Consider the following 16,488-nt stretch of genomic DNA (forward strand, 5'->3'; position numbering starts at 1 on the left):
CTCCTCTTCCTGCGCTTTTTCTTATCCCCAGTTCTCTGGGTCTTGGCCTTGGTGACTGCTTTCTTAGCTCCTTTAGATCCGACTTTGGGTGGCATGTTTACAGGTTAGAATAAATCAACCGAAAACTATGAGTCTCAATATTCGCCTCGCGGCTTATATATCACGACAGCGGATAACCGTGGCTAAGTGCTTTACGGACCCTCGAGAAAACATCTATTCTTCGGCGAGCGACAAAGTGTGTAAAATACGATTGCGATGATTGGCTGGACAGTTCAATCCGCCTGCGTGTTTAAATAGGGTGGCGAAGGGTGTTTAGAGTTATTCGTTGATTTGAAATTTTGAGCTTGAACTACTCTTAATACTAAAACAGATCAAAGATGTCAGGACGTGGTAAAGGAGGCAAAGTGAAGGGAAAGGCCAAGAGCCGATCATCCCGTGCGGGACTGCAGTTTCCCGTGGGTCGTATCCACCGTCTGTTGAGGAAGGGCAACTACGCCGAGAGTGGGAGCCGGCGCCCCTGTGTATCTGGCCGCCGTTCTTGAATACTTGGCCGCCGAAGTCTTGGAGCTGGCAGGCAACGCCGCCCGCGACAACAAAAAGACCAGAATCATCCCCCGTCATCTGCAGCTGGCCATCCGCAACGACGAGGAATTGAACAAACTCCTGTCCGGCGTGACCATCGCCCAGGGTGGTGTCCTGCCCAACATCCAGGCCGTGCTGCTCCCCAAGAAGACCCAGAAGTCAGCCAGCAAGTAAAAAGTCTGTGTACGACTTGTATATACCAAACGGCCGTTTTCACGGCCACCCAATTTTTTCGAAAAGATGCCTCTAAGATCAGACGCCAAGAAACGAAACTTGAATAATTTTATTATAATAGTAAACACACAATACATGCCATCACATAATGGAATTAAAATTCTATATATGAGTTTAATCTCATGAATGGACTACTATTGTTTAAGAAAACACACTTTACATACAAACGAGAAGAACTTCTGATAATTGCCAACAATTCTATTAAGTTCCCTATCCTAATAAGTACACAGTTTAACAGGTGTACATCAATTTTACATCATTACATCAATCCGTTGCCCTTGAAAAATAATTGAAATTGTCCAGTGTAATTTTTAAGGGAATAATTGGGCACAGAATTTAAGTAATTATTACGCCCTTTCCCTACATTCTTAAAACAAAGATAAAATGGGGTCACAGTTGAATATTTAACGTCGGCAAAATCTGCAAATCAATGAGTTTTGAATTTCTGAGTTTTAAACAATTAAATACAAATTAATCAATGTTTATACGTTTGTGTATATAAATACATGTATTTAAAGTAACATGTAAATCTTTCAGAATTATTGAACAATAGAGAGAAAAGACGTCCATCCTCATAAACTAAATCAGACGCACACGTATATCTACCATGTGAATTTTGTTTAATAATAGTAATAATTATAAAAATAAATAAAAGTGACGAAAATCTTTTCTGACTACACTATAATTTGGACCGATATACCCCAGGTTATACCCCAGGTGAAAAGAAAAAAAAATCGTGTCATATATTTTGCTGCTTTCTAAATATATTGTCTTTGTGTTTTTTTAAGGCCAAAATGATTATTAAATAAAATGATATTAAACAAAACAAGACATTTGCATGCATGTATGCTGTAAGTTAGTTATAGAATATCATCTGCTCACGGAGAACAGCTTTCCGTTTTCCGTTTAAGACTGGGACAATTCAATTTTAAAGTCGGACCTTTTATTAAATGTAAATCATCTCGTTAATTTATTTTCCTGTCTTTTCCTTTTGTTAATTTTTGTTCCCCTTTCCTTATATTGTTGCCTTCTGCACTGAAATATGAATCAGAAAAACCACGACAAAAATAAGGCTTTTGAATGAATCTCGATGTCATTATATATATTTCCATGCGTCTACTGTCTCACGTTTGGCACACTTTCTGTGTTGATTTCTCACAGTTTGAGGGCGAATTGATAATATCTGCAAGACTTGAAGATTCAAAGGGCATTTTTAAAGTTATCTCTTGAAATTTTTCACTTAAATCGTAACTGATAATCGTCGTTTCAAGCACATTTTTCAACTTTTATCGTACCACGAAGTTCCGAGACAAAGGTTCAGATGCCCATTTTCCTGAATTTGAGCACAGTATTAAGAAAGAATTTAAGAATGTAAATAGATAACATGTTAAAGAGATGACTGCAGGTTAGGACTCTGCCTATATTTTGCGATCAAATCCATCTGCCGAGTTGCAGCGCGGATGCAAATACCCTTCTTGAAACACACGATACATGAACGTACATCGACCTCGGCGAACTGGATGTTTTCTCGAGGGTCCGCGCTCGGTGTAAACAAAAGCAGCAAGTGCGAGTGACCGAGCCATTTTCATTCCCAGCTGTTCCCGAGAAGTAAACCATTATCCCGAAGTAGCCATGGCAGATTCCGTTGCTCCAGCCAAATCTCCAGCTAAGAAGAAGGCCACAAAGCCTAAAGTGCCTGCTGCACACCCCAAGTACATAGACATGATCAGCGCCGCCGTTTCAGCCCTGAAGGAACGCGGGGGCTCATCCAGACAGGCCATTCTCAAGTACATCATGGCCAACTACAAAGTGGGCAACGATGCTAATTTCGTCAACGCTCACCTGAAAATGGCCCTGAAGAATGGTGTTAAGAAGGGTGCTCTCAAGCAGGCTAAGGGTACAGGCGCCAGTGGCTCCTTCAAGCTTGGAGAAAAACCCAAGACCGAGAAGAAGCCTAAAGCCAAAAAGGTTGCCAAACCCAAGGCAGCTAAACCTAAGAAGACCGCTGCTAAGCCCAAGACACCCGCCGGTGAGAAGAAGGCCAAGACTCCTAAGAAGAAGGCAGCAGCAGCAGCCAAGAAACCAGCCGGACCCAAGAAAGCCAAATCTCCCAAGAAGAAGGCGACACCCAAGTCCCCAAAGAAGGCTGCAACCAAACCCAAGAAGGCCAAAACTCCTAAGAAAACAGCAGCCAAGAAAACCAAGACACCCAAGAAGGCAGCAGCAAAGAAATAAGCAGTCTGAGCATCCCTGTCAGTCTGCATCCAAGCTTATTTAAAAAAAAAAGCCCTTTTCAGGGCTACCAAAATTTTCAGAAAAGATACCTCAGTTACGGTCGTTAGAAAATGTTTCAACATGTATCTCTATCTCAAATTCTATATTTTGTTAAACAATTTCAAATGCAGCATGCCCTCTTGAACAACAACAAAATAAAAGTATTTGAATGTATATATTCCTGTAAAAAGAGAGAGAGAGAGAGAGAGAGAGAGAGAGATTTGATAATTATAATATTTAGAAACAGAGAGCATGATTTCCTATATCAATGCATTAAATGCAGATATGATTTTATTTTTATCATACATGTAGACATGATAGCAATGTAATTCCATTCCAAATTCCACATTCATTGTATGATTTCTACTCATTTTTTTTTTTATTCTTTTTCTTTCTTTTTTTTCTTTTTCTTCCCCCCCCCCCCATTTCCTTTATTCAAAGCTAGCTCTTTTATCAATTTGAAAATGAAATGATGACTTGTTCAAGGACTCTTAAGATTTATTTTTGAAATGCAATGCATTTAATGCATCTGTCGGACACCCTGTACATTATCACAAGCCTCGTGCGTTGTAGATATAACACATGAAACACAAGAAGCTGCTTACAAAATTCCTTTCCCCTAAACAGGTTCTTATAAGTGCAGGATATGATTATATCTTTAAAAGTCGTGGAAGAAAAGAAAGAAGACGCACACACACACACAAAGTGAAACCTAGTTCATTAAATATTCAAATTAATACATATACAGTCTGTCTAACCTCTTTTTATAAAACACTGATTCTTGGATAAAGGATAGAAAATAATAATTAATATTAATGAATAAAATCCTTTTTGATAAGCATTAATTTTATTAAAATAGAAAGGTTTGTGTTTGTTGATACATTAAATGAGACATTTTTAGGATGAAACTACTGCTCTGTGGGGAAAAGCAGGTAATCCAACAACAAAATGATAATTATAAAATAATTATAAAATATAATAAAATGATAAATTAAACAAAAATAAATAAATAAAAAACCACGGAAGAGTATATCTTTTATTTCAATCATTTGAATTATCATTTGATATCTTAGCTGCACACCTTGTCCAATAAGTCATAAAAACATTGAACTGTCATAATACCGTGATTTTTAAAAAGAAGCACAAAATTCTTTGCAAAATGTGGATCGAAATGATTTCAGCAAAGACCAATCGAAACACGCTGTGCTTAGCTAATCATAAGGTGCCTTGTATAACACAGGGACCAATTAAAAACATTCTTACTACACGCGCGGTGATTTCAATGTAAGATCGGATCCGCAGGTCACAGAACAGTATAAAATTATACCTGACACGGCGTACCAATCATTCATTTGATCTGAACACAGAGAAGATGGCACGTACCAAGCAGACCGCAAGAAAATCTACTGGAGGCAAGGCCCCACGAAAACAGCTGGCTACCAAGGCAGCCCGCAAGAGTGCACCGGCCACCGGTGGGGTGAAGAAACCACACAGATACAGGCCAGGAACTGTCGCTCTCCGTGAGATCAGGAGGTACCAAAAGAGCACTGAGTTACTCATCAGGAAACTCCCATTCCAGCGCTTAGTGCGTGAAATTGCCCAGGATTTCAAGACCGATCTGCGTTTCCAGAGTTCCGCCGTCATGGCCCTTCAGGAAGCCAGTGAGGCCTACCTTGTCGGACTCTTCGAGGACACCAACTTGTGTGCTATCCATGCCAAGAGAGTGACCATCATGCCCAAGGACATTCAGCTTGCTAGACGTATCCGCGGCGAACGAGCTTAAACACCCTAATCTTGTCTAAGACAAACAAAAACGGCCGTTTTCACGGCCACCAAAACTCCTTAGAAAAGATACCTTCATAATACATCACACCAGAAACGTATATTCTTTATACACAATATAATTCACTTGCAAAAATACACATTCATAGACACGCCAGTTAAAAACTTATTATCGATATGATTCTATATTTAACCTACAACCTTATTGATCATATAATCCAATATTTCAATGACTGGCCTATCATCAAGAAAAAGTTCAGTTTTTCTGTGTTTAAATGTATAAATCTATGTGTTCGGGGGGACTAACTTATGATATTGTTCGATACGATATATCTATATTCTTACATTCAATGGAATCATCAATTAAAATGTTATATCGAAAAAATGAGGCGTTTACATTACATACATGTATTGCCACAAAAGTATGATAACGGTTTATAAACATTGATCAACAGATGTTACAGAGGGGCTTTGTAACACAATTTTTAAAACATTCAAACACAGAGTTTTTAAAGTAGGTTTTTTTTAACCGCAATGAAGTAGATCAATAAATTTTACCATAATAGGCCTTGCATAAAAATAGAAACATATATATATATTTTTCTCTTAACTCAACATTAAAAAATACACATTAGAACAAAATGACATTCATTTTTGATGTCGTTCCAAATACAAAATAAGCATTTTCGTTCATTTGTGGAACCAGAATCGATGCGCAAACAATGTGAAGATAATCTGAGTCTACTCAGTGCTGTTCAGTGTTTTGCATGATATATGTATACAAGTGTGATATTCAGCCTGGTCTGGTGCATAGTCGGGTGTAGATATTTAAGCAGTTTTAAAGGATGAACATTTTCTGCATTTACTCTGAGTTTAATATAGGTGGGGACAACCAAACAATCCAAAAAGAAAAAAAAAAAAATGTTTACAGAAGGAATATCATTGAATCTCCTAACTGTATTTGTGGTCAAAACGAGGATGTTTATCATATTTTTCTTTGTTTGTAAAAGATATATAAGAGCAAGAAATAAGCTTTTTTGACCTACTTTTAAGGCTGGACGAATCGATTTAAATAGACACACATCTGCTGTTATGGGGTACTGACACTTTATATATCTTATGATATGAACTGTCTTATATTTTCAGCAGTTCACAAATTTATCAATGAATCTGGAAGATTTAATTAACATTTTAATTTATTAATCTTACATGTAAATATTATGTACTTAAATCTGTTATTATTATGACAATTGTACTAAGTGTGTCAACTTTACTAACACCAGGGGAAGAACTTGTACGTTGTAATAACTTGTTTCTGTTCCTTTTGCGTTAACAATAAAATATGTTCAAATCAAATCAATAAAGAAAAACAACGGAACTATCGGCTTTCGGCATTGTTTAAAATATAAAACATTAAAATAATAATAATAATAATAAATGGACTTTTCATTAACTGACTCGGAAAAGAGAAAAGAAAAAAAAAAAAAAAGATTATGATAATATAGAACGAACTTAAACTGTCTGTAATTATGCAAATCAAGGCTTAACAACAGCTGGAAATGAGTGAATGAATGCAGAGCGAGAACCAATCATTACGAGGCTAACTGACTGCCTTCGGGACGTGGAAAATTGCACTACCGAACTTTTCAAGATACCTTGTTTTCTAGCGCGTCGTTAATTGGCGCTATATATACCGCGTTCTCGGCGATTCACAGCATTTCAGCAGATTATCTACTGAGTGTATAACAATGTCTGGTCGTGGAAAAGGAGGAAAGGGGCTTGGAAAAGGGGGCGCTAAGCGTCACAGAAAAGTCTTGAGAGACAACATCCAGGGCATAACCAAACCAGCTATCCGCCGTCTTGCACGCAGAGGTGGAGTCAAACGTATCTCTGGACTCATCTATGAAGAGACCCGTGGTGTCCTGAAAGTTTTCCTTGAGAACGTCATTCGCGATGCTGTCACTTACACGGAGCATGCCAAGAGAAAGACCGTCACCGCCATGGACGTTGTCTATGCCCTGAAAAGACAAGGACGTACTCTCTACGGATTCGGTGGTTAGACATCCCTGCCATCTTGAGCTTAGCAGCACAACAACAAACGGCCGTTTTCACGGCCACCAATATCTTTAGAAAAGATGCCTCTCAACAGACGTAAAAATGAAATAAATAATAATAAAAAAAACAACAACAAATTTTACAATTATAATATTGCACAGGGTGAGCGAACTGAATGCAAAATTCGCATCAACAACCTTTCATTCATTCATTCAAAAACTAAACACAATATATATACATATGCTATATTTTCCATTTTGTTTGTTATCAATAACCATGCAGAGATGCATATAAATAAACAAACATGATTGATTTTTAAGAAATCACCGTCTAGTTTTGCATAAATTATCCCATGTTTTACCACTTTGGTTGATGTCCCTGACATATTATTCTGACTAGACAGTGATTCCTTACATTTGCATTTCGTTGTGAAATGAAATTGTAGACTTAGATCTTAAAAATGTAAACATAGATTCAAATTACTCCCATGCCAGTTTTAATAGTCCTCGCCCACTGCCGTCAAACACACAGGCAGCCGCCGCACGAGATTTACATGCATATTTGGCCTCCTTAGCGTCAGACACAGAGATGTGCAGATGCGCACGAGATTTGCATGCATATTAAGATTTCAACTCCGCTAGCTTTCAAAGAGTTATCACAGAGCAAAAAAAAAAAAAAAAAAAAAAAAAAAAAATTATGGAAACTTTTCGTGTAATACTTAATGTATGTTCAGTAATAAGGTAAGCAAAGATAATGTTCGTAATCCAGTATTTTTGGAAGTTTGAGTGTCAGATTGCTCATCATATTAGATTTTTAAAGCCTTATTTTAAGGCCGTTTTTAATAGACATCTATTACAAATATGTTTTATGTATTATCCCCTCTCTTCTGAAGATAGGTGAAGCAACATATTTCCTTACTTTATTGTGTACATTGCCGTTTTAATTAAAAAAGCAAATTTGCCATTTAAATGAAACATTTCAAGTAAAGGTTGTATCTAATACTAATTAAAAAAATAAAACACTTCTAGATTCCCAATGTTTCTGGGTTTCCTGATAACAGCACAGAATTTGCACTCTTAGAGAAAATAAAATCTATGTATTTATTAAGTCGAGTTTTCATTAAAAATATAATACATTTCTGTAAACAACCATATTGTTTCTCAACACTGTAGAGAAGGAATCTTTTCGAAAAATTTGTGTGGCCCTGATAAGGGCCGTTTTGTTTGAGTGGACTGCAAGTGTGCAGTTTATTTACTGCTTGTGTACTTGGTGACGGCCTTGGTTCCCTCAGATACAGCGTGCTTGGCCAATTCTCCGGGTAGAAGGAGACGGACAGCTGTCTGGACCTCTCTGCTGGTGATGGTAGATCGCTTGTTGTAGTGAGCCAGACGGGAGGCCTCTGCAGCGATTCTTTCAAAGATGTCATTGACGAAAGAGTTCATAATGCTCATGGCCTTGCTGGAAACACCGGTGTCTGGGTGGACCTGTTTTAGCACCTTGTAGATGTAAATGGCGTAGGATTCCCTCCTCTTCCTGCGCTTTTTCTTATCCCCAGTTCTCTGGGTCTTGGCCTTGGTGACTGCTTTCTTAGCTCCTTTAGATCCGACTTTGGGTGGCATGTTTACAGGTTAGAATAAATCAACCGAAAACTATGAGTCTCAATATTCGCCTCGCGGCTTATATATCACGACAGCGGATAACCGTGGCTAAGTGCTTTACGGACCCTCGAGAAAACATCTATTCTTCGGCGAGCGACAAAGTGTGTAAAATACGATTGCGATGATTGGCTGGACAGTTCAATCCGCCTGCGTGTTTAAATAGGGTGGCGAAGGGTGTTTAGAGTTATTCGTTGATTTGAAATTTTGAGCTTGAACTACTCTTAATACTAAAACAGATCAAAGATGTCAGGACGTGGTAAAGGAGGCAAAGTGAAGGGAAAGGCCAAGAGCCGATCATCCCGTGCGGGACTGCAGTTTCCCGTGGGTCGTATCCACCGTCTGTTGAGGAAGGGCAACTACGCCGAGAGAGTGGGAGCCGGCGCCCCTGTGTATCTGGCCGCCGTTCTTGAATACTTGGCCGCCGAAGTCTTGGAGCTGGCAGGCAACGCCGCCCGCGACAACAAAAAGACCAGAATCATCCCCCGTCATCTGCAGCTGGCCATCCGCAACGACGAGGAATTGAACAAACTCCTGTCCGGCGTGACCATCGCCCAGGGTGGTGTCCTGCCCAACATCCAGGCCGTGCTGCTCCCCAAGAAGACCCAGAAGTCAGCCAGCAAGTAAAAAGTCTGTGTACGACTTGTATATACCAAACGGCCGTTTTCACGGCCACCCAATTTTTTCGAAAAGATGCCTCTAAGATCAGACGCCAAGAAACGAAACTTGAATAATTTTATTATAATAGTAAACACACAATACATGCCATCACATAATGGAATTAAAATTCTATATATGAGTTTAATCTCATGAATGGACTACTATTGTTTAAGAAAACACACTTTACATACAAACGAGAAGAACTTCTGATAATTGCCAACAATTCTATTAAGTTCCCTATCCTAATAAGTACACAGTTTAACAGGTGTACATCAATTTTACATCATTACATCAATCCGTTGCCCTTGAAAAATAATTGAAATTGTCCAGTGTAATTTTTAAGGGAATAATTGGGCACAGAATTTAAGTAATTATTACGCCCTTTCCCTACATTCTTAAAACAAAGATAAAATGGGGTCACAGTTGAATATTTAACGTCGGCAAAATCTGCAAATCAATGAGTTTTGAATTTCTGAGTTTTAAACAATTAAATACAAATTAATCAATGTTTATACGTTTGTGTATATAAATACATGTATTTAAAGTAACATGTAAATCTTTCAGAATTATTGAACAATAGAGAGAAAAGACGTCCATCCTCATAAACTAAATCAGACGCACACGTATATCTACCATGTGAATTTTGTTTAATAATAGTAATAATTATAAAAATAAATAAAAGTGACGAAAATCTTTTCTGACTACACTATAATTTGGACCGATATACCCCAGGTTATACCCCAGGTGAAAAGAAAAAAATCGTGTCATATATTTTGCTGCTTTCTAAATATATTGTCTTTGTGTTTTTTTAAGGCCAAAATGATTATTAAATAAAATGATATTAAACAAAACAAGACATTTGCATGCATGTATGCTGTAAGTTAGTTATAGAATATCATCTGCTCACGGAGAACAGCTTTCCGTTTTCCGTTTAAGACTGGGACAATTCAATTTTAAAGTCGGACCTTTTATTAAATGTAAATCATCTCGTTAATTTATTTTCCTGTCTTTTCCTTTTGTTAATTTTTGTTCCCCTTTCCTTATATTGTTGCCTTCTGCACTGAAATATGAATCAGAAAAACCACGACAAAAATAAGGCTTTTGAATGAATCTCGATGTCATTATATATATTTCCATGCGTCTACTGTCTCACGTTTGGCACACTTTCTGTGTTGATTTCTCACAGTTTGAGGGCGAATTGATAATATCTGCAAGACTTGAAGATTCAAAGGGCATTTTTAAAGTTATCTCTTGAAATTTTTCACTTAAATCGTAACTGATAATCGTCGTTTCAAGCACATTTTTCAACTTTTATCGTACCACGAAGTTCCGAGACAAAGGTTCAGATGCCCATTTTCCTGAATTTGAGCACAGTATTAAGAAAGAATTTAAGAATGTAAATAGATAACATGTTAAAGAGATGACTGCAGGTTAGGACTCTGCCTATATTTTGCGATCAAATCCATCTGCCGAGTTGCAGCGCGGATGCAAATACCCTTCTTGAAACACACGATACATGAACGTACATCGACCTCGGCGAACTGGATGTTTTCTCGAGGGTCCGCGCTCGGTGTAAACAAAAGCAGCAAGTGCGAGTGACCGAGCCATTTTCATTCCCAGCTGTTCCCGAGAAGTAAACCATTATCCCGAAGTAGCCATGGCAGATTCCGTTGCTCCAGCCAAATCTCCAGCTAAGAAGAAGGCCACAAAGCCTAAAGTGCCTGCTGCACACCCCAAGTACATAGACATGATCAGCGCCGCCGTTTCAGCCCTGAAGGAACGCGGGGGCTCATCCAGACAGGCCATTCTCAAGTACATCATGGCCAACTACAAAGTGGGCAACGATGCTAATTTCGTCAACGCTCACCTGAAAATGGCCCTGAAGAATGGTGTTAAGAAGGGTGCTCTCAAGCAGGCTAAGGGTACAGGCGCCAGTGGCTCCTTCAAGCTTGGAGAAAAACCCAAGACCGAGAAGAAGCCTAAAGCCAAAAAGGTTGCCAAACCCAAGGCAGCTAAACCTAAGAAGACCGCTGCTAAGCCCAAGACACCCGCCGGTGAGAAGAAGGCCAAGACTCCTAAGAAGAAGGCAGCAGCAGCAGCCAAGAAACCAGCCGGACCCAAGAAAGCCAAATCTCCCAAGAAGAAGGCGACACCCAAGTCCCCAAAGAAGGCTGCAACCAAACCCAAGAAGGCCAAAACTCCTAAGAAAACAGCAGCCAAGAAAACCAAGACACCCAAGAAGGCAGCAGCAAAGAAATAAGCAGTCTGAGCATCCCTGTCAGTCTGCATCCAAGCTTGTAAAAAAGAAAAAGCCCTTTTCAGGGCTACCAAAATTTTCAGAAAAGATACCTCAGTTACGGTCGTTAGAAAATGTTTCAACATGTATCTCTATCTCAAATTCTATATTTTGTTAAACAATTTCAAATGCAGCATGCCCTCTTGAACAACAACAAAATAAAAGTATTTGAATGTGTATATTCCTGTAAAAAGAGAGAGAGAGAGGGGGAAGAGAGAGAGAGAGATTTGATAATTATAATATTTAGAAACAGAGAGCATGATTTCCTATATCAATGCATTAAATGCAGATATGATTTTATTTTTATCATACATGTAGACATGATAGCAATGTAATTCCATTCCAAATTCCACATTCATTGTATGATTTCTACTCATTTTTTTTTTTATTCTTTTTCTTTCTTTTTTTTCTTTTTCTTCCCCCCCCCCCCCCCCATTTCCTTTATTCAAAGCTAGCTCTTTTATCAATTTGAAAATGAAATGATGACTTGTTCAAGGACTCTTAAGATTTATTTTTGAAATGCAATGCATTTAATGCATCTGTCGGACACCCTGTACATTATCACAAGCCTCGTGCGTTGTAGATATAACACATGAAACACAAGAAGCTGCTTACAAAATTCCTTTCCCCTAAACAGGTTCTTATAAGTGCAGGATATGATTATATCTTTAAAAGTCGTGGAAGAAAAGAAAGAAGACGCACACACACACACAAAGTGAAACCTAGTTCATTAAATATTCAAATTAATACATATACAGTCTGTCTAACCTCTTTTTATAAAACACTGATTCTTGGATAAAGGATAGAAAATAATAATTAATATTAATGAATAAAATCCTTTTTGATAAGCATTAATTTTATTAAAATAGAAAGGTTTGTGTTTGTTGATACATTAAATGAGACATTTTTAGGATGAAAACTACTGCTCTGTGGGGAAAAGCAGGTAATCCAACAACAAAATGATAATTATAAAATAATTATAAAATATAATAAAATGATAAATTAAACAAAAATAAATAAATAAAAAACCACGGAAGAGTATATCTTTTATTTCAATCATTTGAATTATCATTTGATATCTTAGCTGCACACCTTGTCCAATAAGTCATAAAAACATTGAACTGTCATAATACCGTGATTTTTAAAAAGAAGCACAAAATTCTTTGCAAAATGTGGATCGAAATGATTTCAGCAAAGACCAATCGAAACACGCTGTGCTTAGCTAATCATAAGGTGCCTTGTATAACACAGGGACCAATTAAAAACATTCTTACTACACGCGCGGTGATTTCAATGTAAGATCGGATCCGCAGGTCACAGAACAGTATAAAATTATACCTGACACGGCGTACCAATCATTCATTTGATCTGAACACAGAGAAGATGGCACGTACCAAGCAGACCGCAAGAAAATCTACTGGAGGCAAGGCCCCACGAAAACAGCTGGCTACCAAGGCAGCCCGCAAGAGTGCACCGGCCACCGGTGGGGTGAAGAAACCACACAGATACAGGCCAGGAACTGTCGCTCTCCGTGAGATCAGGAGGTACCAAAAGAGCACTGAGTTACTCATCAGGAAACTCCCATTCCAGCGCTTAGTGCGTGAAATTGCCCAGGATTTCAAGACCGATCTGCGTTTCCAGAGTTCCGCCGTCATGGCCCTTCAGGAAGCCAGTGAGGCCTACCTTGTCGGACTCTTCGAGGACACCAACTTGTGTGCTATCCATGCCAAGAGAGTGACCATCATGCCCAAGGACATTCAGCTTGCTAGACGTATCCGCGGCGAACGAGCTTAAACACCCTAATCTTGTCTAAGACAAACAAAAACGGCCGTTTTCACGGCCACCAAAACTCCTTAGAAAAGATACCTTCATAATACATCACACCAGAAACGTATATTCTTTATACACAATATAATTCACTTGCAAAAATACACATTCATAGACACGCCAGTTAAAAACTTATTATCGATATGATTCTATATTTAACCTACAACCTTATTGATCATATAATCCAATATTTCAATGACTGGCCTATCATCAAGAAAAAGTTCAGTTTTTCTGTGTTTAAATGTATAAATCTATGTGTTCGGGGGGACTAACTTATGATATTGTTCGATACGATATATCTATATTCTTACATTCAATGGAATCATCAATTAAAATGTTATATCGAAAAAATGAGGCGTTTACATTACATACATGTATTGCCACAAAAGTATGATAACGGTTTATAAACATTGATCAACAGATGTTACAGAGGGGCTTTGTAACACAATTTTTAAAACATTCAAACACAGAGTTTTTAAAGTAGGTTTTTTTTAACCGCAATGAAGTAGATCAATAAATTTTACCATAATAGGCCTTGCATAAAAATAGAAACATATATATATATTTTTCTCTTAACTCAACATTAAAAAATACACATTAGAACAAAATGACATTCATTTTTTGATGTCGTTCCAAATACAAAATAAGCATTTTCGTTCATTTGTGGAACCAGAATCGATGCGCAAACAATGTGAAGATAATCTGAGTCTACTCAGTGCTGTTCAGTGTTTTGCATGATATATGTATACAAGTGTGATATTCAGCCTGGTCTGGTGCATAGTCGGGTGTAGATATTTAAGCAGTTTTAAAGGATGAACATTTTCTGCATTTACTCTGAGTTTAATATAGGTGGGGACAACCAAACAATCCAAAAAGAAAAAAAAAAAAATGTTTACAGAAGGAATATCATTGAATCTCCTAACTGTATTTGTGGTCAAAACGAGGATGTTTATCATATTTTTCTTTGTTTGTAAAAGATATATAAGAGCAAGAAATAAGCTTTTTTGACCTACTTTTAAGGCTGGACGAATCGATTTAAATAGACACACATCTGCTGTTATGGGGTACTGACACTTTATATATCTTATGATATGAACTGTCTTATATTTTCAGCAGTTCACAAATTTATCAATGAATCTGGAAGATTTAATTAACATTTTAATTTATTAATCTTACATGTAAATATTATGTACTTAAATCTGTTATTATTATGACAATTGTACTAAGTGTGTCAACTTTACTAACACCAGGGGAAGAACTTGTACGTTGTAATAACTTGTTTCTGTTCCTTTTGCGTTAACAATAAAATATGTTCAAATCAAATCAAGAAATAAAAACAACGGAACTATCGGCTTTCGGCATTGTTTAAAATATAAAACATTAAAATAATAATAATAATAATAATAAATGGACTTTTCATTAACTGACTCGGAAAAGAGAAAAGAAAAAAAAAAAAAAAGATTATGATAATATAGAACGAACTTAAACTGTCTGTAATTATGCAAATCAAGGCTTAACAACAGCTGGAAATGAGTGAATGAATGCAGAGCGAGAACCAATCATTACGAGGCTAACTGACTGCCTTCGGGACGTGAAAATTGCACTACCGAACTTTTCAAGATACCTTGTTTTCTAGCGCGTCGTTAATTGGCGCTATATATACCGCGTTCTCGGCGATTCACAGCATTTCAGCAGATTATCTACTGAGTGTATAACAATGTCTGGTCGTGGAAAAGGAGGAAAGGGGCTTGGAAAAGGGGGCGCTAAGCGTCACAGAAAAGTCTTGAGAGACAACATCCAGGGCATAACCAAACCAGCTATCCGCCGTCTTGCACGCAGAGGTGGAGTCAAACGTATCTCTGGACTCATCTATGAAGAGACCCGTGGTGTCCTGAAAGTTTTCCTTGAGAACGTCATTCGCGATGCTGTCACTTACACGGAGCATGCCAAGAGAAAGACCGTCACCGCCATGGACGTTGTCTATGCCCTGAAAAGACAAGGACGTACTCTCTACGGATTCGGTGGTTAGACATCCCTGCCATCTTGAGCTTAGCAGCACAACAACAAACGGCCGTTTTCACGGCCACCAATATCTTTAGAAAAGATGCCTCTCAACAGACGTAAAAATGAAATAAATAATAATAAAAAAAACAACAACAAATTTTACAATTATAATATTGCACAGGGTGAGCGAACTGAATGCAAAATTCGCATCAACAACCTTTCATTCATTCATTCAAAAACTAAACACAATATATATATATGCTATATTTTCCATTTTGTTTGTTATCAATAACCATGCAGAGATGCATATCCTTGGCTAAATAAACAAACATGATTGATTTTTAAGAAATCACCGTCTAGTTTTGCATAAATTATCCCATGTTTTACCACTTTGGTTGATGTCCCTGACATATTATTCTGACTAGACAGTGATTCCTTACATTTGCATTTCGTTGTGAAATGAAATTGTAGACTTAGATCTTAAAAATGTAAACATAGATTCAAATTACTCCCATGCCAGTTTTAATAGTCCTCGCCCACTGCCGTCAAACACACAGGCAGCCGCCGCACGAGATTTACATGCATATTTGGCCTCCTTAGCGTCAGACACAGAGATGTGCAGATGCGCACGAGATTTGCATGCATATTAAGATTTCAACTCCGCTAGCTTTCAAAGAGTTATCACAGAGCAAAAAAAAAAAAAAAAAAAAAAAAAAAAAAAAAAAAAAAATTATGGAAACTTTTCGTGTAATACTTAATGTATGTTCAGTAATAAGGTAAGCAAAGATAATGTTCGTAATCCAGTATTTTTGGAAGTTTGAGTGTCAGATTGCTCATCATATTAGATTTTTAAAGCCTTATTTTAAGGCCGTTTTTAATAGACATCTATTACAAATATGTTTTATGTATTATCCCCTCTCTTCTGAAGATAGGTGAAGCAACATATTTCCTTACTTTATTGTGTACATTGCCGTTTTAATTAAAAAAGCAAATTTGCCATTTAAATGAAACATTTCAAGTAAAGGTTGTATCTAATACTAATTAAAAAAATAAAACACTTCTAGATTCCCAATGTTTCTGGGTTTCCTGATAACAGCACAGAATTTGCACTCTTAGAGA

At 37.5% G+C, this 16,488-nt stretch overlaps 5 protein-coding genes and 1 pseudogene across 5 annotated transcripts; 5 read left to right on the forward strand and 1 right to left on the reverse strand.

The window, feature by feature from the left end:
• The first annotated feature begins 192 nt into the window (after positions 1-192).
• LOC134242359 (histone H2A-like) lies at positions 193-879 on the forward strand (annotated as a pseudogene).
• A 1,566-nt stretch (positions 880-2,445) lies between these two features.
• On the forward strand, positions 2,446-3,081 carry LOC134242370 (histone H1-delta-like). The gene has a single exon (XM_062724434.1). The coding sequence runs from the start codon at positions 2,449-2,451 to the stop codon at positions 3,049-3,051; it is 603 nt and encodes a 200-aa protein (XP_062580418.1). The 5' UTR covers positions 2,446-2,448; the 3' UTR covers positions 3,052-3,081.
• A 1,165-nt stretch (positions 3,082-4,246) lies between these two features.
• On the forward strand, positions 4,247-4,998 carry LOC134242379 (histone H3). Its single transcript, XM_062724447.1, has one exon. It carries the CDS (start codon positions 4,463-4,465, stop codon positions 4,871-4,873), a length of 411 nt encoding a protein of 136 aa, XP_062580431.1. The 5' UTR covers positions 4,247-4,462; the 3' UTR covers positions 4,874-4,998.
• A 3,117-nt stretch (positions 4,999-8,115) lies between these two features.
• LOC134242395 (histone H2B-like) lies at positions 8,116-8,647 on the reverse strand. The gene has a single exon (XM_062724470.1). The coding sequence runs from the start codon at positions 8,544-8,546 to the stop codon at positions 8,175-8,177; it is 372 nt and encodes a 123-aa protein (XP_062580454.1). The 5' UTR covers positions 8,547-8,647; the 3' UTR covers positions 8,116-8,174.
• LOC134242386 (histone H2A) lies at positions 8,639-9,332 on the forward strand. The gene has a single exon (XM_062724460.1). It carries the CDS (start codon positions 8,829-8,831, stop codon positions 9,207-9,209), a length of 381 nt encoding a protein of 126 aa, XP_062580444.1. The 5' UTR covers positions 8,639-8,828; the 3' UTR covers positions 9,210-9,332.
• A 1,564-nt stretch (positions 9,333-10,896) lies between these two features.
• On the forward strand, positions 10,897-11,557 carry LOC134242348 (histone H1-delta-like). Its single transcript, XM_062724418.1, has one exon. The coding sequence runs from the start codon at positions 10,900-10,902 to the stop codon at positions 11,500-11,502; it is 603 nt and encodes a 200-aa protein (XP_062580402.1). The 5' UTR covers positions 10,897-10,899; the 3' UTR covers positions 11,503-11,557.
• The last annotated feature ends 4,931 nt before the right edge of the window (positions 11,558-16,488 follow it).

Source organism: Saccostrea cucullata, unplaced genomic scaffold, assembly GCF_032062105.1.
Source record: "Saccostrea cucullata isolate Sc308-1 unplaced genomic scaffold, CSIRO_AGI_Scuc_v1 ctg13902, whole genome shotgun sequence".
Lineage (NCBI taxonomy): Eukaryota > Metazoa > Mollusca > Bivalvia > Ostreida > Ostreidae > Saccostrea > Saccostrea cuccullata.